This window comes from Notolepis coatsorum (assembly GCF_963971535.1).
Source record: "Notolepis coatsorum genome assembly, chromosome: 19".
In the NCBI taxonomy this organism is placed as follows: domain Eukaryota; kingdom Metazoa; phylum Chordata; class Actinopteri; order Aulopiformes; family Paralepididae; genus Notolepis; species Notolepis coatsorum.
The window spans coordinates 51,756,088-51,783,770 of NC_140183.1; the positions used below are offsets into that span (position 1 = coordinate 51,756,088).

The 27,683-nt window shown below is 42.9% G+C and overlaps 1 protein-coding gene across 1 annotated transcript in view; it reads left to right on the top strand.

Annotated features, from left to right (window-relative positions):
• The window catches only part of gnl2 (G protein nucleolar 2), a 49,343-nt gene extending 45,489 nt beyond the window's left edge, over positions 1 to 3,854 (top strand). The window contains exons 14-16 of the mRNA XM_084335815.1: positions 2,476 to 2,555; positions 2,799 to 2,881; positions 3,079 to 3,854. Coding sequence (XP_084191941.1) covers positions 2,476 to 2,555; positions 2,799 to 2,881; positions 3,079 to 3,225 — 310 coding nt within the window. The 3' untranslated portion in view covers positions 3,226 to 3,854. The remainder of the gene's footprint in view (positions 1 to 2,475; positions 2,556 to 2,798; positions 2,882 to 3,078) is intronic.
• Positions 3,855 to 27,683: the final 23,829 nt, after the last annotated feature.

The window sequence follows — 27,683 nt, forward strand, 5'->3', positions numbered from 1 at the left end:
AGCCTCAGCATGTAGCTGTCAGTCAGAGAGAAAGCAGGTGTCTTGAGGTGAACCGTGCTACCCATTTCCTAGGCCCCTGGGGATTGAAGCGGGTATCTTGAGGTGAACCGTGCTACCCATTTCCTAGGCCCCTGGGGATTGGCAGTCATTGATTTGGCTGGCTGATCAATAGCTAAGCCTACTTTACATAACCTTTGTACGTCACTGTGTTCGGCACTCTGCGTCTACACTTTTTCAAATTTCAAGAATTTCAACTTGCACCCCATTTAACTGTCAGTGATTCCCCAAACCTTTTCAGTCAGGCCCCCCTTGGGTAATTGGAAACATTTACTTAGCCCCCTCCTCCCCATATATTTGGAATTTCTTTGAAAGAGCTTTGAAAATGTATTAGTGTGTAGTCAGGAAAGCGTTTCAAAAGATACCACACCATCTGTTTTGTATTTTATTTAAATTTTTCTACTGGTTTTTTAAACTTGAGGTTCCTCTTAGTGTTCTGGTGTACATTTATTGGATCTGAATGAATGAATGAAAACTTTATTTAACAGATTGCAGAATGGGTACAATACAGTACGGCTCAATACATACAATTGTTAAGGGGATGCAGACCTGAGAAAGACGTTTGTCTTGTTTCCATCAGGGTCCCCCATTTTCATTTCATATAGACATTTATGACATACACAACATACATGACATTTATGGCATAGGGACATATAGGTATTTAGTACTGATACATTTGTGACATAAGCGGTATTCAAATATACAGTACTGTTACCCCTAGATCCTGACAGAGTATATACATATGATGGGGAGGGGACTGTACATTAGGAGGGGGTGGGTGGGTGGGAGGGAAATATACATACGGCGGGGAGGGAATATATACATGCGGTGGGGAGGAGACTGTCTGTTAGGAGGTGGTGGGGGTTTTGGGCATTTACGGTGGCCAGTTTCGAATTGCAGCCTCCCGTAGGTGCTCTTTAAGAGCGGTTTTGAATGTGGGCAGGGATTCACATTCCTTTACAGCTTTGGGTAGGGCGTTCCACATTGTTGTGGCATAATTGCGAAACGTGTTTAGTCCCTTGTTTGAGCCGAATCTGGGTTTAACATGATTTGTTGAGCTTCCTCTGGTGTAGTGGTTGTGGTATTCACTGACCTTTGGGAAGTATTTTGACATGTACATGGGCACCCCGGTCGTATAGTGTATCTTGAAGACCAGGCCCATTGCAAGTTGCTGTACTCTGTCGTCTACTCTAAGCCATCCTAGGTTGTCAAAGTGGGCAGGGGTGAGGTGGGTTCTGGGGTTCAGGTCAAGTAGTAGTCTGACCAGTTTGTTTTGTGATGTTTGTAATTTTGTTTTAAGCGCCTTTGAGGTGCTTTGGTACCATGAGGTGCACGCATAGTCATAGTACCCTTGAATGAGTGCTCCTGCCAGAGTCTTCAGGGTATTCTTGTTTACCAGAGAGGAGATCCGGTACAAGAATCTAGTTCGTTGGTTGACTTTTTTTATTACATTGGATGCCATTTTGTCACAGGAAAGATTTGCCTCTAGGATGGAACCCAGGTAGGTAATTTCATCTTTCCTTGTGACAATATTGTCACCCACTGTAACCGAGAAGCCGTCGGTCTTGCTGAGTTTGTTATTTGAACCGAAGAGAATGGACTCTGTTTTGCCCATGTGTAATGATAGTTTGTTATCAGCGAGCCATATGCAGATTTTGCCTAGTTCCGTGCTGAGGGTTTTTTCAACCTGCTGCAATTTGTTCTTGTCAGAGACCAGCAGTTGGATAACTGTTTAAATTTTACTAAAAAGAATAAATAAATAAAATAAACATTCTCTCCCCAGCCGCTGTAGATGTGAAGCCAAGAGAGGGGTATGCCTCGTCATGCTCTCTTGTTTTTGGCTTTGTAACGTGAAAGTGAAAATGTTAACATGACCTAAAAGCTTGTTATGGGTACGTCAGATTTTCTTTTTAGTTCCTGGCGGTGTCAAAAACCTTTCCATTTTTGTTTTCTAGATTTCTTTCTCTCCCTGGTTGGATAGCTAACAATAGCGCCAGCTAGCTAGCTCACAGGTGATGTACAGTAACTGATTTTGTGCGACAGCAACCTAGCAACAGTGTTTGTTTACAGCTCTTGTGTGCAACACATTGTATACAAATCTGAATACATTTTGTTCCACTCTGAATTTTTGTGTTCTACTGTACAGGTCTCGCATGGCCAGACCTCTCACTGTGTTAGCGCTGTGCCAGCATTCCACCAGACTAGTGGAACAAACATACAACTATAAGGGAACGTCCTAACCCCCTGTGGTTCGCCCCAGACCCCGCCCACAGTTTGAGAACCATTGAACTATGTCAAATTAGGGCTAACTCTGAGGCCAATTTAATTAGACTATCATTATAGTCGATTCCAGCAGGGGTAAACGTTCTGGATATGTGTAGACTAATAATGTATGACTCTTTGCTTCTCTCTGGACAGGATTCCCAAGGCATTCTCCGACAAAGTGTTCACAGACATCCAGGCTAAACAGACATCGACCAGGGAAGCACAACTAAAAGGTAGCCAGTTGGTTGAAATAACTTTGCATGACTGTTTGTATGTTATAGAAACTCACTCACTCTCCCTGAAAAGAAAAAGGAACATACAAATTGAGTCACCTGCCAGTATGTCCTACATATCGATAACGGTTACTTAGCAAATAAAATCTTAGTTTAGGCCAGAATAACACTGGCGCTCAGACTGCCGTCACACACTCAGCTTGCCACAAAACGTCACATTTACTAAATCTGTCCCAATTTCAGCGGCGATCCAGAGGAGCAAGAGGAAGAGAGCCGGGGAGGAGGACGAGGAGCCCACCCAGCTTTCCAGACTGACGTCCAAGCAGGTATGCAGCAGTTCTGCCTTGACGTCTGACCAATCCATCTGGTGCGATATTTTCCTGATGATTGCTTGCTCCTCCTTCTCCTAATAGGACTGGAATGAAGGGAGACAAGCCCTGGTCTTCCTCAGGCCCAGATCTCAACCCATTTGTCTTTCTCTGTTCTTTCCCCCCCCCCCCCTTCCCTTTGTCTCTTGCCACAGAGGAGAGCGGCGGATCGTGCTAAGAAGGTGAAGAAAGTGGGGGAGCGCTATTATGAAACGCACAACATCAAGAACAAGAACAAAGACAGAAAGATCCCGACGCAGGGCACGGAGGGCAAGAAGAAGACCAGGAGAGCCAAGCGCTAGACACGAAGTCCAAAGCACACAGTGGGACCGTTCCAATAAAATCCTTCATTTTAAACGACCCTGTCGATGATTGAAAGGGCCTTTTCACATCTTCGTGAAAGTTATGGGAGAGTTGGTGGTGGAGGAGGCAGTTTCCGCTCTGTGTTGTAAAGTGCATGGAGTGTCTAGGAAGGCGCTATATAAATGCAATGATTAATTAATTTATTCATTGATAAAAAGGCAGAACACTGAGTGAGTGCTAATGGTTTAAATCAGGTGTGCCCTTGAAGTGACGAGAGACTGCTGCTGTTAGCCACTTGATATTCACCGCAACCCTTATGGAATTTCACTACAAAGTGAAAGGGAATGAATGAATTTTCATTCATATGTTCTAAATGTAAGACTCTTGTACAATAGACTATTTTAACTGTACATTGTGACACCTTGAAATAAGATAACTGCTAATTATACCTGTATAGTCGGGATGTTTCTTTTGGTTATATTACGATGTGGCGTACAAACAATGCACACTATTTGATTACATCGTGCTATATTTAAAATTGGTCATAAATTCATCCATCACATAATTTCTTGGTTTTGATGTCACTTCTTACTTACTTACCTACTTACTTCTTGGCGTTGGGTTCCTGCAGCTGGACCACCTGGGCCTGAAGGCAAGGAAGACAAATAGGCTTGTTTTCAGTTGTAAGAAGGAAGCAGCTGCTAGATACACGAAACCTTGTTTGCGTAAAGGTCTATTTGAAAAGGGTAAGTTCAGAATCTTGGACCCATAGGCCTATTTCCTACTTACCAATGATGTTGTCAATCGGTAGCGTCCCCTCTTAGCACAATCCATGCTGTTGTTCATACTGGTTATCTGCAGATCCGGCTAGTTAGCCACAAAACGAAACAAGCCCCAAAGTAGGTTTTAGCATTTATTTGAGGGCTTGTACAGACTGGAGCGTGGCCCCATTGTCATTGCATTAGTTATGTGGCTAACTAGCCAGTGCTGCCGTTATCCAGTATGAAGAATGGCATGGATTGGATTGTGCCGAGAAAGAAATCCAAGAACCCCATGTGTTTTTATGCCTCTGCGACGATACAGCCGTGGCCAGAGGCATTATTTTTTTTCGAGTTGTCCGATTCTTGAGAACACAATATCTCAGGAACGCCTTGAGGGAATTTCTTCACATTTGGCACAAACATCCACTTGGACTTGAGGATGAACTTAAAACGATTTTTGTGATCAAAGGTCAAGGTCACTGTGACCCCACGTCTATCCCATTCTCTCGTGAACGCGATATCTCTGGAATTTCTTCAAATATGGCACAAATGTCCTCGGTAGACTGCTACTGTCATTGGCCCCTCCCCTATGCTTCATCCCCAGTCCCACCCCCCTATACTATCATACAACCATTTGTTGTAGACTTAAGGGAGGTGTCAATGAACTCCGTACAGACTATTTTCATTAGTCTATGTTTGCCCTGCCCCCTGTAATATCTTGATACTCATGGGTGGCGCAGTCAGTGGGGAGATCCACTTGCATTGCTCTGTTTGCCCACCGCCTACTCTTAAGCCCCCTGTAAAGATGACCAATGGTCAGGCAGCTTAGCAAATTAATGTGGACGTACCGGACAAAAGCACCATATTTTCCCCAAATGCTGCCCATAGCCTAAGCTTTCCATTTTTGATATGAACCACTTCCTGCAAATACATTATGGTGGCCATCTTGGATCTTTAAGTTGGCTGCAATGGAAAATACCAATATCTCAGCTTCTAGGCCACATTTGCAGGGTTATTTAGAAATACATTAAAAGCTTTTAATTAACAAATAATAAACTGCATACAAATCAGAAAATAACAACGGGATACTAATGTGTCAGTCATTGAAAACTGCATGGCCTGTTGAAATTATTACCATGGTTGTATTCCTTGGCCCTGCCAATGTATGATTAGATACCAAAATGATGATCCTGTTACAGTGATAGGGACACATACAGCTGCGAGTGCCGTCCTTCGGATGAGACGCTAAACCGAGGTCCTGACTGAATTCGGTCGTTAAAGAACCCAGGGCGCTTATCGCAAAGAGTAGGGGGTTCCCTGACGTTCCTGGCCAAATTCCCAATCAGGTCTCTGACATCAAATTATAAATGTAATGAATTATTATTATCCTAAGTGGCTTAGAATCTGAGATATTGGTACAGTAGATAGATACAAGATGGATTTGTAGAAAGTGGTTCCTATCAAATGGAAAGCTATGGCTGTGGGCAGCATTTGGGGAAAATTGTGCTTTTGTCTGGAAGGGAGCATGTCTACAGTATGTTCCCTGGGTCCTATGTTCCCCGCTTTGATTGATTGATAGATTGAAAATTTTAGACCACCAGCCCTGATTCCAAACTCTAACCTTAACCAGTTCGAACGAGGGCCTAAGCTTAACCGTTCGAAACAAGGCGGACATTAATAATTAATAAAATATCTATTAATAAATCAAAGCGGGGAACATAGAACCCGGGGAACATAGGGATGATCCCGTCTGGAACGTCCACATCCATCTCAAATCAAGCACTAACCTGCTTGACTACAAGCAGAGGTGGAAGTGAAAGGATGGTTGTAGGCAGCTTCCAGCAGTAACCAGGTGATTTATTTTACAGCTGTGATTTATGCAGAATATGTACAGTGCAGGTTAAAAAATAAGAATTACAAAAGGAAAAAACTCCTCAAAAGAACATAACTCATCTTAATTAACAAACTACACAAGACCAGGCTATGCCCACAGTTTAGCCTGCAGTCAGTTGCTGGTCACATAATGACATACCTTCTGGGGAGTAACTCCGACCCCAGTCTTATACTGGTAGCTCCTCCCACAGACAAACCTGTTGTCAATTAAACAATCGGCTTCCTCACTTGGAGCTTTGAAACAGAAACGTGTAGAACAAAACACTACCTTAATTAAATACATGATTGAAAACTTTATTAACAGATTGCAGAATGGGTACAATACAGTACAGTACGGCTCAATACACACAATTGTTAAGGGGATGCAGACCAGAGAAATACTTTTGACTCGTTTACATCAGGGTCCCCCATTTTATGACACGACATACAGATATACAAATATACAGTACTGTTTAATAAGAGACGGCAACATTCAATAAATATGCACTACACAATGAACAAATAAACATTTATGTACACCGGAAGGTTGTAATCTAATATGCAACATGTCATCGAAATTACATCTGCAAATAGTACATGTGGACATACACTTCATAACTAGAGGGCACTGCCTATACCTCAGCTGGCTACTGACCGGCTGAGCCATAAAACCGCGATGCCGTATTTCTAGTTCATTTGACTTTTTACATCCCAAATTAAATGCTATTTAACTCCTTCTGAAGTGTGTAACTGTGTCTGGCTGTGAAACGTCAACTTGTCAGAATGAAAATAATAGCACCAGGATAGCTTAGCAAGTAGCTTACCAGACGTCGCGTTTGGGATTTTGTACATACCCATTTATTATTAACAACATATAAAATGAGGACTATGACCACACGATGGCTGGCCATGCGGCATCCATTCAATGTACACAACTATATCAATAAATGGTGATCACAAACACTAGCCACATAAGTTGTGTATCATATGTCATAAATGTCACTATGAATTGAAAATGGGGGACCCTGATGTAAACAAGACAAACTTCTTTCTCTGGTCTGCATCCCCTTAACAATTGTGTGTATTGAGCCATACAGTACGGCTCAATACACATTGTACTGTATTGTACCCATTCTGCAATCTGTTAAATAAAGTTTTCATTCAGTAAGTCAATAGTTCACTGCGGTCAAGCCAGGTCGAAAAGTACCTTGCGGAAAGAAATCTAATCTACGAATTCCAATCTGGCTTCAGAACATCCCACTCCACTGACACATACCTTCTCTATTTGAACGACCACATCAAACAAGAGGTGGACGTGGGCAAACAAATGGCCTTCGACACTGTCAATCACACCATTCTGATTGACAAGCTAAAAGCAATTGGTTTTGATAGTCTATCAGTGAGCTGGATACAATCCTACCTGGAGGGGAGAGAACAGATGGTGGAGGTAAACGGTACCCTATCTCCCCCCTCCCAGTGAGCTGTGGTGTTCCACAAGGAAGCATACTAGGACCGCTACTGTTCCTAATTTATGCAAATGAAATATCGTCCGCTTGTGACTGCAACTTGTTCCTTTTTGCGGACGACTCAGCCCTGCTGGTCTCTGACAAGAACAAGTTACAGGTTGAAAAAACCCTCAGCTCGGAACTAGGCAAAATCTGCATATGGCTCGCCGATAACAAACTATCATTACACATGGGCAATGTCCATTCTCTTCGGTTCAAATAACAAACTCTGCAAGACCGACGGCTTCTCAGTTACAGTGGGTGACAATATTGTCACAAGGAAAGATGAAATTACCTGGGTTCCATCCTAGAGGCTAATCTTTCCTGTGACAAAATGGCATCCAATGTAATAAAAAAAAGTCAACCAACTAACTCGATTCTTGTACCGGATCTCCTCTCTGGTAAACAAGAATACCCTGAAGACTGGCAGGAGCACTCATTCAAGGGTACTACAACTATGCTTGCACCTCATGGTACCAAAGCACCTCAAAGGCACTAAAAACCAAATTACAAACATCTCAAAACAAACTAGTCAGACTACTGCTTGACCTGACTCCTAGAACCCACCTCACCCCTGCCCACTTTGACAACCTAGGATGGCTTAGAGTAGACGACAGAGTACAGCAACTTGCAATGGGCCTGGTCTACAAGATACACTACACAACCAAGCTACCCATGTACATGTCAAAATACTTCCCAAAGGTCAGTGAATACCACGATCACAACACCAGAGTGAGCTCCACAAATCATGTTAAACCCATATTTGGCTCAAACAAGGGACTAAACACGTTTCGCAATTATGCCACATCAATGTGGAACGCCCTCCCCAAAGCTGTAAAGGAATGTGAATCACTACCCACTTTCAAAAACACTCAAAGAACACCTACGAACCAAATTACAAACATCTCAAAACAAACTAGTCAGACTACTGCTTGACCTGACTCCTAGAACCCACCTCACCCCTGCCCACTTTGACAACCTAGGATGGCTTAGAGTAGACGACAGAGTACAGCAACTTGCAATGGGCCTGGTCTACAAGATACACTACACAACCAAGCTACCCATGTACATGTCAAAATACTTCCCAAAGGTCAGTGAATACCAGGATCACAACACCAGAGGGAGCTCCACAAATCATGTTAAACACAGATTCGGCTCAAACAAGGGACTAAACACGTTTCGCAATTATGCCACATCAATGTGGAACGCCCTACCCAAAGCTGTAAAGGAATCACTACCCACTTTCAAAAACACTCTCAAAGAACACCTACGGGAGACTGGCCCCTACAAATGTTCTAACCCAGTTGTACAGTAAATGACCAAGTATGGCTTTGTCAGTATTCCAATGTACAGTGTCCCCCACCCACCCCCTACTCAACCCCCCCTCCCCCCCACCTCCAATGTACAGTCCCCCCACCTACCCAACCTACCCCAATGTACGTTAAATGTATACACTTTTTCTGGACACTTTTTGTATCACAAACAGTACTGTATTTGCAAATCTGGTATGTCATAAATGTATAGATGTAGCAGTACTGTCTATCTGTATGTCGTGTGTGTCATATATGTTATGATGAATTGAAAATGGGGGACCCTGATGTAAACAAGATGAAAGTCTTTCTCTGGTCTGCATCCCCTTAACAATTGTATGTATTGAGGGCGGCTACGTGGCGCAGTGGGCAAGGCGCTCGCAACGAATGCTGGAGACTAGGCTCGAACAGGATGCCTCCTGTTCGAGCCCCGCTCTCCACTTTGCTTTCAGTTTAGCTGGTCGTCCACAGTAATACACATTGGCCGTATTACGGGGAGGGAAACTGAAGGGTGGGGATCGGGCGTTGTGGACAGCGACTCCTACAGGTCGGTTGGTGCGCCTGCGCAGTAGAATCAAGAAGCGACGGGGGCGGGGCCCCTCCAAAGCCCAGACCCCCGACGCTGAAAGATCGAGCCGCGCAGGTGAAAAGATGCGACAGCTGTTACCTCGAGTATCGGAGGGGACTCGTGCTATGTATGACTTAGTCCACATTGCAGCCGGCTTGTGGGAGGCAAGAAACAACGTTCAAAGACAGGGGAAGGTTGAATTGGACGATATGAAAATTGGGATGGGAGAAAAATAGAAAATGGGAGAAAAAGTGGATAAAAAAAAACAATTGTATGTATTGAGCTGTACTGTACTGTACCCAGTGGTGCAGTCGTAATATGGGAAATGCCCAAACGCCACGTGCATGCGCGCTCCCGCGCGCGCGCATACATGTTCCCTCGGTTGCGCACAGAACATGATTATTATGCATACATGTTTTAAATGTAATAGTTACAATTTCTTTAATTGAATTAACTTAAACTAGAAAAGTAAATACAAACTAAATTAACAATGTAACTTAGAGTTAGTTTACAGAAGGCCAGTTTCCTTCAGCGACTCCCCACCGGAGCTGGGCGGCTGCTCCGAGGACTCATTGACGCTGGTGGAGAGGCGGTAGTGGAAGAGAGGAGTCCGTTGTTCCTATCGGCAGGGGTGCAGTGGTAAATTGACAGTAGACGCGCGCGCGCATGCACCGTTTTTTTTTTGGCACAGATTTTTTTTTTTTTTTTTTTTTCTTGAAATAGAGAAGCTGAAAAAGGTAGTAGGATGTTGCCTATATTGTCAACAGATATGGTTGAAAAACAAACAATGTTTTAAATGTATTGATGCAATTTCTTTAATTGAATCAACTTAAACTAGAAAGTAAATACAAACTAAATTAACAATGTAAGTTACATTGTTAATTTAGTTTGTATTTACTTTTAGTTTAAGTTAATTCAATTAAAGAAATTGTTTTACACACAAACACAAAAGCAAACTTAAAATAATCAGACAACTTGTGTTTACTTGAAGTTCTTTATTTTGAGAAGGGGAAAAAGTACACATCACTTAAATTTTTTCAATATAATTTGTTTCACAACAGTGGTTTCAAAACAGTTTCAAGTTTCTTTAATAGTTGTCATACAGAAGTACAGAATACTTTTATACAAAATGCTTCTTACTGTTACGCTCCAGAGACTGTGCTAGACAAGATAAGTATGAAATAAAATAAAGTAGCATGTAAAAAGAAGTAAAAATAGAGGTCCCAGTGTTCAGTATAGACATATGTACAATTGTATGTATTTAGCTGTACTGTACCCATTCTGCAATCTATGAATAAACTTTTCAATCAATCACTTACATTATTTGTGTCATTCAGTGATGGTGGTGCTTTTTTTCTACTAGTGGTGGGCATGGTTTCATGGTCCTCCTGTGACTCCTGTTGATACAACAAAACAGATAACATTAGAACATATACATTACAGCAGATTTAACCAGAATATTAAGAGCAAGTTCTCTACTGTGCAGAGAGCAAATCATTACTGAATGATTGTATTATTATTATTCCAATGCGATTGCGTGGCAAATACATTTCTTTGTAAGAATATATCTGCATTTTGTCAGTACAATATTAATCAGTGATCACATTGAATTAAAACATGATCATTTCTTGACTCTGTAAACAAAACACGCATTTGTCATGTCTCATGATTCATGAACCAGTGCCACGATTATTTATTTCAAGATAAACAAACAGGCAAATAGCTTAGTCAATCTGGACAAATAAAGAAAAAAAGAAAAGCTGTTTTAAATGCGGTGACTGCTGCTGGACTCAGTGGAGTCGGAGGCGTCGGAGGAGGTCGAGCCGCGAAACTGAGTTTGCTTTGTACGAAGCCGAGCTGAATCTTTCTTCTCTTGGGCGGCGGTGGCATCCTTGCGTTGCAGGTAGGAACATGATACTATTGTTGTTGTCAAAATGATCCGTTTATACCGTGTACTCGCGGACGTGGTTGGAGACACCTAGTCTACCTGTGCTTTTTGTTATGTAAAACGGTGGCCGCGGGCCTGGCCGGTACTTAGTTACAACGAATGGGAACAGCGGATTTTTGTGTGCGCGACTGCGCGTACACGCGGGTACATATCCGTGCGCGATTGCGCGTACTTCAGCCTCAGTGACGAAGGCCAAACGCTGTTTGACCGTGTTTGCCCAGCACTGCACCCCTGGCTATCGGTATCCTATTATTATGCATTATTATTATTTTTGTGTGAGCGCGTGCACATTTGCTCGCACTTCTGCCTCAGTGACATACCTAAACAGCGTTTAACTGCGTTTGTGCACGACTGCATGGCTGACTGTACCCATTCTGCAATCTGTTAATAAACTTTTCAATCAATCAATCAGCCGTCTTTCACTTTTGTGTGGTCAAACCAGCCGCTCCTGTTTTCGAGTGCGCGATTAGTTCCAGGTTTACGATAATGCATTAAAACAACCACGGGAAGCTGTTGTAATTAACCGAAATGACTTTCGGATAGTCTCACAAGTTGATCTTACAGAAATACTTTTAATTATTCCCGGTAATACATCGAATCAATAGGACGTTTCGTATACATATGTGTGCAGTATTGTTGAACATCGAATCAATGGGACGTTTCGTATGTGCAGTATTATATATTCGACCACAAGCTACAAAAAATCCCACGAGGAACACTTCCGGTGAGGATTTCAAAATAAAGGATGGCATGTGGTTAATTTCTATTATTTGCGATTGAGGAACAGGGTAATTTATGAGAATATTGTTAGGACTTATTGCTTCATAAACTTGTTGCACAAATACTATGAACTACTTTTACTGTGTACTTTTTGAGAATGGCAAAATTCCCTCCAGAGAAGAAGGAGCATTTGATGTTGGATAAAAACCATTTTTTCCATAAGTAGTTTGACAATGCCATGTTTGTACTTAACCCACTAGGACCCACGGTGACACAGGTATCACATGATGGCGAGATGAAGATTCATGATGCATTGAGGCTTTCCATCCAATAGTACCATGTGTTGAAGCTTCATGGTGTTTCATTTGCTCTACTGGGCCATCAAGTGGACAATAAATGTAGAACAGGCAGAGTGATTATAATGATACCATGGCTTTGGTGTGTGAAGCTTTGATGTGTTCAAGTTCAAGTTTCTTTAATAGTTGTCATACAGAAGTACAGAATACTTTTATACAAAATGCTTCTTACTGTTACGCTCCAGAGACTGTGCAAGACAAGATAAGTATGAAATAAAATAACATAGTATAGCATGTAAATTAGAAGTAAAAAAAAATTAGGTCACAGTGTTCAGTATAGACATATGTACAATGTTCGATGCAGAATAGACGTAACTGAGTTACCATATAATATACAATATACGACTTGAGTGTTGATGTGATGATGATGCCAATAAAGAAATAATATTGTGTCTGTCCAACAGAATGATGACAGAGGAGAAGGTGCTTGTGTTACTACAACATTCTATTCTTTAATATAGTGTGTTTTTCTGACAGAATGACGGCAGGGACAGAGGAGAAGTGCTTGTGTTACTTCATTCATTTTTATTTTGAAAAAGCCACTTTTCCACAGTGCTGGGGCTCAGGCGGTTTCTTTTTTTTGACAGGATTTTCCCAGCTTTTGAAAAGACCCTTTCACAGGGCACAGATGATGCTGGCATACACAGGTACCTTACAGCTAGTTTATACAAGTTAGGGTACACGCTTCGTTGTCTCTCCCAGTACTCCAGGGGGTTCTCCATTCTGTCAGTGTTGGGTTCGGATAGGAACTTATGGACCTCCACTGTTGCGTCCGCAGTGACACTCTGGCCCTGGGTCCTGGCCTCCTTGACTGTGGTGTCCAAACGACGCCACCGTTTTTTACCTAGGATAGACAAACAGGCTGTAAGTGATTGAATACAATAACACAAGTACAATGTGTATGTCCATTACATACCTTGAGTCACAGGCTGCGGAGCTTCCGATTATGATGATGATGAGCAGGAGGCGGAAGAAGAAGCGCTGCTTGGAATACATTTACTGCATTCCACTATGAGCCTCTGCTCCGCCTCTGCTGCCCTATTAGGGCTAAATAATCCAATATTTTTGTATCTGGGATCCAGCAGTGTCGCCAGGGACATGATACTCGCCGTTTGTATGCGGTTAAGCTTGTCCCTCAGTAGTCTCCTCACATTCTGAGCCATGGCTGTGCTCTCTTGAGTTAGGACAGTTTCCATTTCGTCCTCCATTAAGCCATGTAGCATCGACAGCAGGGGAATTACTTTTGAGCTGGACACTCTTCTCCTCAGACAGCTCAACTGTGGCATCGTGAAATGGAGACAGCACTCTGAGGCATTCTGCCATGATGTCATATTGTTCTGATGAGAGTGGGGCGATGTCGGTGCATAGGCCGGCCAGAGTTGCTCCTACAGGTTCCCTGAGGTCATACAGCCGCTGGAGCATGTGGTAGGTGCTGTTCCAGCGGGTATCCACCTCTTGAATCAGTGTCGGCCGGCCCATTTGGTACTCCACCTGCGTCAGTCTCTCCTATAAAATTAGCCAACAATAAGTGATTAATTCAAGTGTCACTGCAGCAGCAACGTAAAAAAAACAGCATAATTTAGAATATTGCAATGAATGAAATAAAGGAGCTCACCTTTGCAGTGGTGCTGCTCTTGAAATAGCCCACTATCTTCCTTCCTTTGGCCCGGATCTCAGCCAGCACAGGGTTCTGGTCAAGAGACTTTTTAATTATTAAATTTAAAGAAAGCGCCACACAAATTCCGTGATGCAAATTAAGCAATGTCACACAGGCACCCATATTTGCTGCACCATCAGTCACAATGCAATGCACTCTCAGTAATGCCCCACTCAGACATCATTTCTGATTTCACTCTAGCCATATTGACAGCAGTATGTGCCACAGGGAAATGCAGAACCCCCAAAACAACCGAATGCAAAGTGGTGCTTGCGTCTATGAAATGCCCTGTCACCGCTAGATATGCATCCGTGTTGATGGAGGTTCACATATCTGATGTTAAGGCAACCGCAGTTGCCTTAGACACCATGGCTTTAGCTTTCTCCTTGGACTCCTTGTATCGGACGTCCACCATAGCTTTCAAAGCCTAAAGGAAAGAAGAGAACAGTCTTGGAATGGCAAAGGGAAATGGGGTAGAATGCTCCAGAATATGTGCTCACATACATACGCACCTGTCTTGTGGGGAGAACATAGGTAGGATTCAAAGCTCGAACCAGCTTTCTGAACCCTTTGTCCTCCACAACACTAAAGGGCTTGGAATCCTCAATGACCATATTGACCAAGGCCTCATCCACATCCTTCTTCTCTCCTGATGACAAAAACAAAAGCAGTATTAAATTACAGATGTCATTAATTACTCACATTTAAAATATAAATGACTGTTGTCTAATACAAATGTACTGTAGCAGGGTGTATGCCGTCTTATTGCATTCTAAAATGGTTTCCCTGAGCTTGGTCCACCTTGGTTGGTCTCCTTGCTCTCATGCACGGTTCTATAATGCCTCAGCATAGATGAGGTGTTGTTGTTGTATCCAAAGTCCTTGGAACACAACTTACACTTCACCTTTTAAAATACAAAAACATTGAAGAAATAAATTAGAACAAGGCATACACGTAGGCGGTTAGGTGGTCGAGCGGAGATTGCGTTCGTCACCAGCCCCGGAGCTGTGAGCTGGGTTCGCCTGTTCGAATCCAGCTCACAGCTCCGGGGTTGTTACCAGCTTGGCTGGCCGTCTGCACTGATACAATTGGCTGTATCAGAGGGTGGGAGAAGCTGGCGGGGTGGGTCCGGGTCGTTGTAAACAGCGACTCCTACAGTTCGGTCGGGGCACCTGCTAAGCGCGGATTGGACGTGAGGGGGATAGTGTGGTCCTCCCACACGCTACGCCCTCTCAATGAGAATCCGCGCTGCCAGGTGAAAAGAAGCGGTGATTGGCTGGACGTGTGTCGGAGGAAGCACGTGGTAGCCTCCACTCTCCCAAATGATCTGACTGTGGGGGGTAAAGCGCAGCGACCAGGAAGGGACTGGGAATTGGCATACGACTAACATTGGGATGGGAGAAAAATCGGAGGAAAATGGAGGGGGAAAAAGACCAAAAAAAAAAAAAAAAAGGGCATACACTGTTATAATAATCATAATAATAATAAAACGTTATATTAGCACCTGTCATACAGAAACTGCAGCTCAAAGTGCTTCACAACAGAAAAAAGACAGGCATAAAATGAGCTGTGCAGACAGTTTTTCACATTAGGATCTAACATCCCAAAAGGCCACCTTGTTTATGGTTTGGTTCAGTTTAAAAAATAGACAATAATAAAACGAGTAAGATAGAATAGACACTGACAGAGTAAAATAGTGCAATACTATGTGCATACCTTATTAGGAGAGATCAGATCGAAATGGTCCCATGCAGGGGACATGAATCGCCTCTTTGGTGCTGGCTCCATCACAAAAAATAAGTCAGCAAAAAAATAAGTAAAGTCCGCGAAAAAAAGAAGTTTGCAAAAAAAGCAGTTAGCAAAAAAAGAGCAAAACAAGCAAACAAACACGTAAGATGTCCTATGTGCACACAAGTGTGAAGGGATGCGTGAATACTTTACCCAAGGCAGTTGTCCTTCCGCGTTCGGTTTGCGCACCCTGATTGGCCTCTCAGCGCCCTATCGCCTAACTACTCTGTGCTTTTTCGAGCTAACGTAAAGACCTCGGCTCACAAGCAGCTCAAACTACCTGTTGGAATAAATTAATTGATTGATGTTTAACTTGTCCCTGTGTGTGTCCAGTCATTTCGACTAGCAAACGTTGTATTTAACGTTACCTCTGGATACCACTGTATTGTATTTAGTTGGTTAGCTATGTAGATAATGTGGATAGCATTTTGAATAGCATCAATGCTAGCTGGCTGGCTACAGCTTTATTTACTAAATTATGGGGGCTTTTTAATCAGCAAGGTAAGAGAGGATGTCATGATCAACTGAAGGCATATGCTATGGAACAATAATGTGCTTGGGTTTTCAGAAAAAGGCCAGCTATGTGACGCTAATCTCTCTAGTTAGTATCTTGTATTGTAGCTAATATGGATAGCATTTTGAATAGCATCAATGCTAGATGGCTGGCTACAGCTTTATTTACAAAATTATGTTTTTATTTTATTTTTAATCTTTCCCCCCTCCTTCTTTTTCCGATTTTTCTCCCATCCCACTGTTAGTCGTTATGCCAATTCCCAACCCCCTTCCTGGTTGTTGCGCACTTTCCCCTACTGTTGGTCCGAGAGGCCGGAGACTGTCACATGCTTTCCTCCGACGCATGTGCAGCCAGCCGGCAGCCAGCCTGGCCGCGCAGATTCTCACCGGGAGAGTGTAACGTGTGGAAGGTTGCACTACCTCTCTCCAGATCCTACCCTGAGCAGGCGCCCCGACCGAACTGTAGGGGTCGCTGTCCACAACGCCCAGGACCCACCCACGGCTCCCCTCCCCCTAACTCAGCCAAACGAGTTAGTATAGCGATCAGCCCGAGCCAAGGCAATGCTGACTCTCCGGGAGTCGAGACCGCAGCCTCTTGCATTGGTGACGAGCACAATCTCATAAAAAAATACTGGATTACCCGACACAAACTCTGACGCCTCGCTTCAAACGTCACATCACTTTACATGTTCTGGACATTTCCATATAAAGCTTTTTCCTTGATTTTACCTCATGAAGTCCCAAATGGACACCGGTGGAACATCCTGGTGGGTCATGTGACAGGTCATGTGATGTTGTGCTCCCATAACCACCTTTCCACAATGCTGATTGATGGTGGTGACTAAGCTGACAGAAGTAGCTAGCATTCAAAAGCTAGATTCTTGTTGCTAAAAGGTAAGATTTGCCCATTTAAGAATTATAATGCTTACATAACATGTTCTTTATGATATATAACCTGTTGTGAACACATTTCTTGAACAAAATGATAAAGAAAACAATCGATAAAAATCGCTGTGACACATACGGGTGATACTCATGTAATCTTGATTTCAAAATTTCAAACATAATTTTTTTAACAAACTTGCATCAACAAATTTCCTTTCCCAGCACTATAAGCCAGGTCTGGAGTATATGTGAATAATAATTAGAAAATATTTATTTACAATTTAACACCTTTTTGAACACATTTTCCAAAATAAGTCCTTCAAATTCTCATTACCGCAACAGTCTTAAAACTTCAAGACAATAAGAAAAGCATATACATTTTCACAGTTTTAAGAATTGATTATTAACAGTCATAGACACATACCTGAAACTATGAAATAATATATATCTTTAAATAATCATTTTTAGAATAGTTTGTCATATTACTCTCATTACCGCAACACCTTCTGCAGTCGACTACCTATTTTTTGTGATATTTCATGGAAACCTGAATTTGTCTTAAAATGTCATTGTAAACCTGAAAGCACATAACAAATAGATCATGGACATGCCTTTAGAATCAAATTATAATTGTTCACTAAATTAAATAAACATTAAATTAACAGCTGTTGTGGTAATGATACATGGGTTTTGGAAATTAGATTAATGATTTCGGTAATGATAATAAGTATGCTAAGTGTTGCCAGACACAACTCGAGGCCTGTTGGTTATTCAAAGCAAACTACTTGGTGTGTCTGATTAGCCACAAACACCAAAGCAGTCAATTACATTTGTGTCATTTTACTTGCATCACAAAATTTAGGTAACAAAACAAATTACATAATTATGAAAACCTCTAATTTACTGTCTATTTGTCAAGTTAACAGTGAACCTTTTTAATGAGAGATTATTTCAGGGCTTGCCAACGCTCACTGACTGCAGTGACTGGATGCTTTCATAAAATTGCAACTAAGGCATTTGCATATCCTCTCAATCAAATTAAGAAAAAAATGCATTTGTTCAGCTCAACTCACAACTTTATTCTGTTTAACAACATTCTGTTTAAAAATACAATAAGATGCAATCAATATACAGAATAATAACAAAAACAAATAAAACCTTTTCCATAGAACAATCATTGGTTCAGGTCATATACTTCAAAAAGTGCTTTAAATACCAAAAAATAACTCAAACAATCACACATATCATTATAGGCCTGATAACGCAAAATGTGCAACTCTGAACCTTGCTTAGATAATACAATCCATATAGGCCTAAGATAAATGTGTATATTCTGGTTAAAAATAAGTAGGCCTGTACAAAATGAAATAAAAAAACAAGGACACAATCATGACAAAATGGTTGTCATGTATAAAACATGCTTAGACCTGTAGAACCCCCCACCCCACAACATGCATTTACACACACCAGTGTTTTAGACACACTTCTTTGTGTATTTAGCCCAGATCTCAGCTGAAACACTAAAATGACGTGCAGAGGATGTGGCAGGTAGTGGCTCCGGGATGACACATTTGATGTCGTCCAAGTAATACCACACTTTCTCTCCATCGAACCTCCGAGATGGAATGTAGAATTTGTTCTCTCCAGCACAATTCATCATGTCAACCTCATATTGATCATCCACAATCTGTAAAGGACATAGGTAAAAGAAAAAGTACAAAACAGGACTCAGGATTTACCATTAAAACATCCTGCGCCAATACCGTTGTACGACGTGTTTCAAGTTCATGCGAATTCTGCCAATCCACGGCATACGACGTTATTGAGATCATATTTCATTTTTTCGCCATGTTATTCATAATTCCCTCACAAAGCCTGGTCTGATGCAGTGGGACTCGGCACAACTCTGCAACGCTTCAATACTGCCCCCTGGTGGATGATCAGCGAGTTGCCAAACCGGAAATGGCTGAGTCGACCTCTGTGCGTCTCCGAAATGCGTCCGGCACTCGCATATTGTTGCGGGACTCTAGCCACACACCGTGGATATGGATCGCTGCCATAACTCAATAATCGACATAATTTGGGCGTGTATTATTATTATACAAACCGGAAATGGATCGACTCAATCGCCGTCACATAAGTGGGATCTTTTTGCTCCAGTCTCACCGGCCAACGGTAAGAGGATGCTGACGTAATTTTCAGCGCGTTTGTTTATTATTATCCATGCAAACTGCTCCGATCAATATATCACCCATACTACATAAAGCATTTACCGACGATCACGGAATTATAAACGACCCCCCCCGTTCACCCGCGCATGATCAGTCATAACGTTTAGGATCATGTACAGTTGAAATTTTTAATATAGCGTGTAATGCCAACAAACGGCATTTGATAATCTATGCATTTATGCCTATATCTCACGTTCTAGGAATTACTGCAGAAAACGATAAAAACATATTTATATTCTAGACGGTATTTTCGTATGAACCTGTGAATGAAAAAGTAAAACGTTCCTACATCCTGAACGATAGATAATCGATGTTGAATGGGCCATAGTAATGTCAATTTAGCAATACAATTTAAAAAGTTATAGCCCTGCAAAGAAGGTAAACATCTCCATAGGCTTAGACTGGTGGCAGTGATCAAACATTGATGGATATAAGCGTGGCAGGGAATGTGTTAACAAGTAACCTAGTGTCCATATCTAAAACTAGTTCTACATATACATGTGTGATGGTGCCAGGGAACAACTCTGCATCATACTCCACAAGGACCCACTTTCCCACTTCCAAAACAGGTCCTGGCTCTGCATTCTCCGTATCTGACTCCACATTCGCTCCTATGAAGGAGCACTCTTTTGGGAGAAAGCATCCGCATGCACTGCCGCAAAAGCAGGATACACGCGTACCGCGTCTGGATTACCCCTGGTTTTGTAGATGTCAGCTATAAGCAGAAATTAAATAATAAATGTATTAAAAAAGCATATGAATCAATCAAGTTAAGCCAACTTATGACAATTCATTAATTAATTAAAACACTCTTAACAGGAGCACTCATTCAAGGGTACTACGACTATGCTTGCACCTCATGGTACCAAAGCACCTCAAAGGCACTAAAAACAAGATTACAAACATCACAAAACAAACTGGTCAGACTACTGCTTGACCTTACTCCTAGAACCCACCTCACCCCTGCCCACTTTGACAACCAAGGATGGCTTAGAGTAGACGACAGAGTACAGCAACTTGCAATGGGCCTGGTCTACAAGATACACTACACCACTAAGGTACCCATGTACATGTCAAAATACTTCCCAAAGGTCAGTGAATACCACGACCACAACACCAGAGGGAGTTCCACAAATCATGTTCAACCCAGATTTGGCACAAACAAGGGTCTAAACACGTTTCGCAATTATGCCACATCAATGTGGAACGCCCTACCCACAGTCGTAAACAAATTTGAATCCCTACCCACCTTCAAAACCGCTCTCAAAGAGCACCTACAGGAGGCTGCTATTTGAAACTGGCCCCCGTAAATGTCCAAACCCTCCCATCCCATCCCCTCCCCCCCACCCACCACCTCCCAATGTACAGTCTCCTCCCCCTCGTATGTATATATTTTCTGTTAGGATCTTTGTTTAACAGTACTGTATATTTGCATATTGTGTATGTCACAATTGTAACAGTACTGCATATCTGTATGTCATAAATGCCATGATATATCTGTATATCTGTATGTTGTGTATGTCATAAATGTCATTATGAATTGAAAATGGGGGACCCTGATGTAAACAAGACGAAAGTCTTTCTCTGGTCTGCATCCCCTTAACAATTGTGTATTGAGCCGTACTGTATTGTACCCATTCTACAATCTATTGTGTTCAATCAATCAATCAATCAATCAATCAATCAATCAATCAATCAAACTTGTTCAACCTCATGTCACATTGACTTACCTGGTGAATCTTCATAGTCCCGGGCGCGTGTTACTGTTCCGCAACAGTAAGTTACTTCCGGGGTAGGCCTGATTGGCCCCGACAGGCACGTGACGCGGCAAACTCAGGACGCGCAACGAGGCTGCTGAGAGCTGTCGCGCGGAAATAGGCTGTCTATTGCCATTCTCTAACACAAACTCTAACCTTAACCAGCTCCTTAACAGCGCCTAAACTTAACCGTTCTAACCTTAACCAACTCCGAAACAATGCCTAACCTTAACCTTAACCTTAACCATGCCTAACCTTAACCATAGAAAGAATATTGCCATTCTCTAAGACAAACTCTAACCTTAACCAGCTCCTTAACAGCGCCTAAACTTAACCGTTCTAACCTTAACCAACTCCGAAACAATGCCTAACCTTAACCTTAACCTTAACCATGCCTAACCTTAACCGGCGAAAGAATACATGTTAAAAAAAAATCATGTTAAAAAAAAAAAAATTTGATGGGATTCGAACTCGTCAACAACGGACCGCAGGATCGCAGGACCGCTGCTCTGCCAGGTGAGCTGAAGCGCCGAATGAAAATCATGGCGGATTAGGACGGTTACATAATTCCGCAAGCTCTGCCGCTCCGCTCCGCGGAGCGTGCCGCGCGGCAGAGAAAGTTGCGCGTCACGTGCCTGTCGGGGCCAATCAGGCCTACCCCGGAAGTAACTTACTGTTGCGGAACAGTAAAAAGCGTCCCGGGCACTGTATTCAGGGATGGAGGAATCAAATCCTGGGCCTAAATGATCTCATCCTCTGTTACCGTCTAGCCTTACAGATGAGTGTGTTAGTTGCTCATGCAGTGTGTTGGTGTCTGGGATGCTAGAGTTCCATAAGCAACAAGCCAGTCTGCTAGGTTCTTGAGTGCACCCCCTACCCCATCAGGGGCACCCTTGCCATGAGATGCCTCTGAGAGGTTCCAGGTGACATATTCAAACCCTCTCATGAAAGGCACTGTCGAGGCCAGATAGAACGCTGTCTTGTTGCGGTACTGGGAGGTGGGTCCATCTGAAATAAAATGGATGTGCTTCACTTCTGAATGTTCTGTGGTGGATTTTGACGTCTCCAGAGATGCTTAAGTAAAATACAGAGACAAGAGATTGGCCTTAAATCAGCGTGCAAACCACAGCAGGTTCTCCCCGGGCAGTCCAAAACAGCGTCACACTGCAAACCAGGTATTCTGAATATGTACTGAAACAGGGAGCAGAAAGACAGCCGGAATACTCACATTAAATGAACACAGGTTTAATACAGTACATCCGTACGGAGGGACATCTAGTCTGGCAGAGTGCATATAATTTATAGTCAGGTCTGCCAGAGTAAAAGTGACGAAAATGCAAAAGTGTAATGTTTTATAACACAGTCAAAATAGATACGCCCTTCTTCGATGCATTCCTTAGAACCCTGGGAGGCTCCAAAAGGCTTCTAACAGGCGACCTTGACAAACCTTATCGGGCCAGATGAATGGTGCCCTGTTTTAAACAGAAATCCTGACTTCACAAAGAGCGGAGGGGGAGGAGGAGGAGGTGGGAGAGGAGGAGGGAAGGAGGAGGAGGAGGTGGAGGAGGAGGAAGAGGAGGAGGAGGTGGGAGATGAGGAGGGAAGGAGGAGGAGGAGAAGGTGGAGGAGGAGGAGGAGGAGGCCAGATGAAATTACACTTCACAGTTCCTCCCGGATGGACTTGAGCACTGGATTAAGATGAGCCCACGTTGCAACAGCATCATGCTTTAGGGATGCTGACAGAGAGGCAAAAGACACGTCCCCCACTCAGGTATTTGACCCCAGCATGAAGCGTCACTTGCTGGTTCCCGCCACCAAAGTGGGTGTCTTTCACTTCCCTGGTGTACTTACAGCTATAGTCAGTGTGGGTGACCTATTGTAATATATACTATTTATTTATTATTTATTCCGCCGATTTTTGTCCAGTAACTCCTGCCAGAGCTTTTTTTGGTCCAACTCGAGTTGCTATTACTTTTTGGAAAGTTTCACCGCACCGTTTGGCTACAAATCGACTTTAAACGGGAACTTTTGGTCCATAAGGAATGCATGGCAGAACATTCTAGAACATTTGTGATGTCACAGTATGATGTCATAATAGAACATTCTAGACCATTTGTGATGTCACAGTATGATGTCATAATAGCACATTCTAGAACATTTGTGATGTCACAGTAATAGACATTCTAGCACATTTGTGATGTCACAGTATGATGTCATAATAGAACATTCTAGAACATTAGTGTCACCCACACTAATTACAAGTGTGGTTCAGACAACCCTACGACAAGCGGTTCAAAAGATACAAAAAGGGGGCGCAGCCTAAGGATCAAGATGAATCCCCTGAAGGGGAGGAGCCGAACCATGGGGGCGTGGTCAACATAGACCAATGAAAGAGGATATCCCTACTGATTATGATATCATAATAGAACATTCTAGAACATTTGTGTTCTATATATAGAACTGAAACTGTCGGGCATGTCTTCCTAAAATGTGAAAGGTATAGGAAAGAGAGGGAAATCTTTTATAAAAGTCTGGTAGAGTTGGAGTCTCTTCCTTCTCTCTTAAATCTTTCTTTGGCATGGATAATGAGAACCATCAGCTGATCACAGAGGCAGTGCTGACATTTCTGCATGCTTCAGAGTTGTACCAGAGGATATAGCGTTAGTGTATTTATTAGTATTGGACAGGCAAGAGGAGCAGAGAAGAAGGAGAAAGTGTGTGTTGAAGATGAGAAGAAGAAGAGGGTAAACAATCAAAAGATGGTTTACCAGAGGCCTAAATATGGCACACCACTAGTGTAGTATAAGAACTGAGGAGGGAAGTAATACGCCTGCGGGAAATTCAAAAGAAGAAGAGACCATCAAAAGAATTGCGGAGGGCAGTAATACGCCACGATGCGTCTACACTGCCGGAAATTCTAAAGAAGAAGAAGAATTCTCTCAAAAGATCTCATTTTGCATCTTGAAATTAGTCCTGTTCAGACAGATAGACTAAACAACACATAGACTGAAGCCTGCATTTCTCAAACAAGATGCCTAAGGTGAGTGTCCACAACGGCTAGCTAGCTAATTGTGAAAGTGTGGGTGATGCCTGTGCACCGCCGGCCAACGGGAGATGGGTCTATGAATTGTTGAATAGATACACAAATGCACTAGAATGTTCTATTATGACATCATACTGTGACATCACAAATGTTCTATTATGACATCATACTGTCACAAATGTTCTAGAATGTTCTATTGTGACATCATACTGTGACATCACAAATGTTCTAGAATGTTCTGCCATTCATTCCTTATGACCAACATTTCCCGTTTAAAGTCGATTTGTAGCCAAACGGTGCAGTGAAACTTTCCAAAAAGTTATAGCAACTCGAGTTGGACCAAGCCGGTCGTTTCTTTTTTTGTTTATCCACTTTTTCTCCCATTTCTTTTCTATTTTTCTCCCATCCCAATTTCGCCTCGCCAATTCTCCCTTCAATTCACCCCTCTCCTGTCTCGAACGTTGCCAGACCATGCCTCCCACTGGTCGGCTGCAGTGATGACGAAGCCTTGCATCACGTGTCCCCTCCGCGTCTATTCGAATCCTAACGCATGTATGCTTCTGCTTTCGCGCTTTGCGAATTTGATTGGCCACTGCCGTTTCTGGTGCGATCCGATTGGCCACTGACGTTTCTGGTCATGTGACATGTAGAGTTGTTCCGATACCGATACCAGTATCGGAAATGCCGCCGATACTGCCTAAAATGCTGGTATCGGTATCGGCCGATACACGTGAATTGTAGCCTCCGATCCCATGACGTAATTTATCTCCTGCCGAGTCCTGCGGAGAGTGAGGATTATAAAATGAACGTGTTTTAAAGTGTGATGCTGTGTCATTTTAACAGCAGATACACTTTCTTAAATTCCATTGTCCCCGACAGTGCGGTGTGACAGGGAGCTCGGACGGGATGTGTTTTGCTGGTGTTATGATAGCATTAGCTGAAAAGCTAGCTAGTTGGAACAACATCCGCCCGTTACATCAAATCAGATGATCGCCTGTCCTTTCTCCAGGACCTGACACTGTCCGTGACCGTCTATCAACAATAATGCACCCACGGTGAATCGTGTTCAAGTTAAGTAGCTACCGACTAGCTTTAGCTGACTAACGTTATCAAATGTCAATGCGGGAAGACGAGCTAGGTCAGCTAGCTTAGCTTGATAACGTTACCGTGTCTAAAGTTGGTGCTATTCATAATCCAGCAATAATGGCTGCATACCTGCAAGCAAAGTACAGCAAGTTCCAAGTGCCAAAGGATAGTCTGAGGCGGAGTTTCAAAATAGAATGTTGAATATTTATTTTGCATCGAAAATCACAACATTCGAACGTTCTATCTGCCACTAGCTTACAGACTGAGTAGGGTATATCTGCAGAGCCACTGGGTAGCGAGTGCAACACCGTTTAATGTCCGTGTGGATCATTGGAGTAGGGTATATCTGCAGTGCTGTAGCCCCATACTCATTGATTAATGATACTAATACAAATCTATACAATCACCTGTTGTTGAATAAATACCATTACTTTCTAGTTATTACTAAAAAACAGTATAACAGTATCTGTAAAAAAAAAAAGAAAAAAAAAAATATATATATATATATATAATTTATATAATATTATTTTTTATGTATGCACTGGTATCGGATAAATATCGGTATCGGCCGATACCCAAAGCTTAGGTATCGGAATCGGATCGGAAAGGAAAAAATGGTATTGGAACATCTCTAGTGCCATGTGCGCCCAATCGTGTGACGCGCCCATTTCCGCCTCGACCAGCAGCAAACTACCTAACGCCTAGTTTATCACTGGTTAAGCTTAGGCGACTCTTTCGAAGTTGGTTAAGGTTAGAGTTTGGAATCAGGGCTGGCGTTCTATCGCCCTGCTCTAAGACAAACTCTACCCTTAACCAACTTCGAAAGAGTGCCTAAGCTTAACCGGCGAAAGAACTTGCCGTCACACGATTGGCGCGACCAGAAACGTCAGTCGCCAATCAGAGCGCAAAACGCGAACGAGGAAGCATACATGCATTAGGATTCGAATAGACGTGACCCCTCCGGTACACGAGGAGGCAGCCGTCGCATCTTTTCACCTGTACAGCGCGATCTCTCAGTGGCGAGGAGTAACGCGTGGGAGGGTCACGCTGCCCCCGTTACTTCCTGATTCTGCTGTACAGGCGCACTAACCGACCTGTAGGAGTCGCTGTCCACAACGTCCAATCCCCACCGGCTTTCCCACCCCCTAATACTGCCAATTGTATTAGTATGAACGACCAGCCAAGCCGGAAGCAACGCCGAGAGCTGGGCTCGAACCCAGCATCTCCTGCGTTAGTGGCGAGCGCCTTGCCCACTGTGCCACTTAGCCGCCCTCAAGCCGGTCGTTTTGATACCTTACACTTGTGTGTGGTGTGAAAGCTCTGGCAGGAGTTACTGGACAAAAATCGGCGGAATAAATAATAAATAAATAAATAAAAATAAATAGTATAGATTACAATAGTGTGGGTGGTCACCTCACTGTAATCAATGTGGACGGCCACCTCTTTCTCAGTAAGGCTCTCCTTGAGTGACTTCAGCCTCTGGAACTGGTGCTGGATGTTATACACATGAATGGCCAGTTTATTTACATGGTCCTGAGTGAGGTTTTGATTGATTGATTGAAAAGTTTATTAACAGATTGCAGAATGGGTACAGTACAGTACAGCTCAATACATACAATTGTTAAGGGGATGCAGACCAGAGAAAGACTTTCGACTTGTTTACATCAGGGTCCCCCATTTTCAATTCATCATAACATATATGACATACATGACATACAGATAGACAGTACTGCTACATCTATACATTTATGACATATCAGATTTGCAAATACAGTACTGTTTGTGATACAAAAGTGTCCAGAAAAGGAGTGTATATACATTTGGCATAGAAACTGTACATTGGAGGAGGTTGGTTGGGTGGGGTGGGGTTGGGTGGGTTGGGTGAGGGCTGTACATTGGAGGTGGGGGGGGGGGGGGGGGGGGGTTGGGAAGGGGACACACACACATTTTACACTGTACATTGGAATATTGACAAAGCCTTACTTGGTCATTTACTGTACAACTAGGTTAGGACATTTGTAGGGGCCAGTTTCGAATTGCAGTCTCACGTAGGTGTTTTTTGAGAGTGTTTTTGAAGGTGGGTAGTGATTCACATTCCTTTACAGCTTTAGGCAGGGCGTTCCACATTGATGTGGCATAATTGCGAAACGTGTTTAGTCCCTTGTTTGATCCGAATCTGGGTTTTACATGATTTGTGGAGCTCCCTCTGGTGTTGTGATCGTGGTATTCACTGACCTTTGGGAAGTATTTTGACATGTACATGGGTACCTTGGTCGCGTAGTGTATCTTGTAGACCAGGCCCATTGCAAGTTGCTGTACTCTGTCGTCTACTCTAAGCCATCCTAGGTTGTCAAAGTGGGCAGGGGTGAGGTGGGTTCTAGGAGTCAGGTCAAGTAGTAGTCTGACTAGCTTGTTTTGAGATGTTTGTAATTTGTTTTTTAGTGCCTTTGAGGTGCT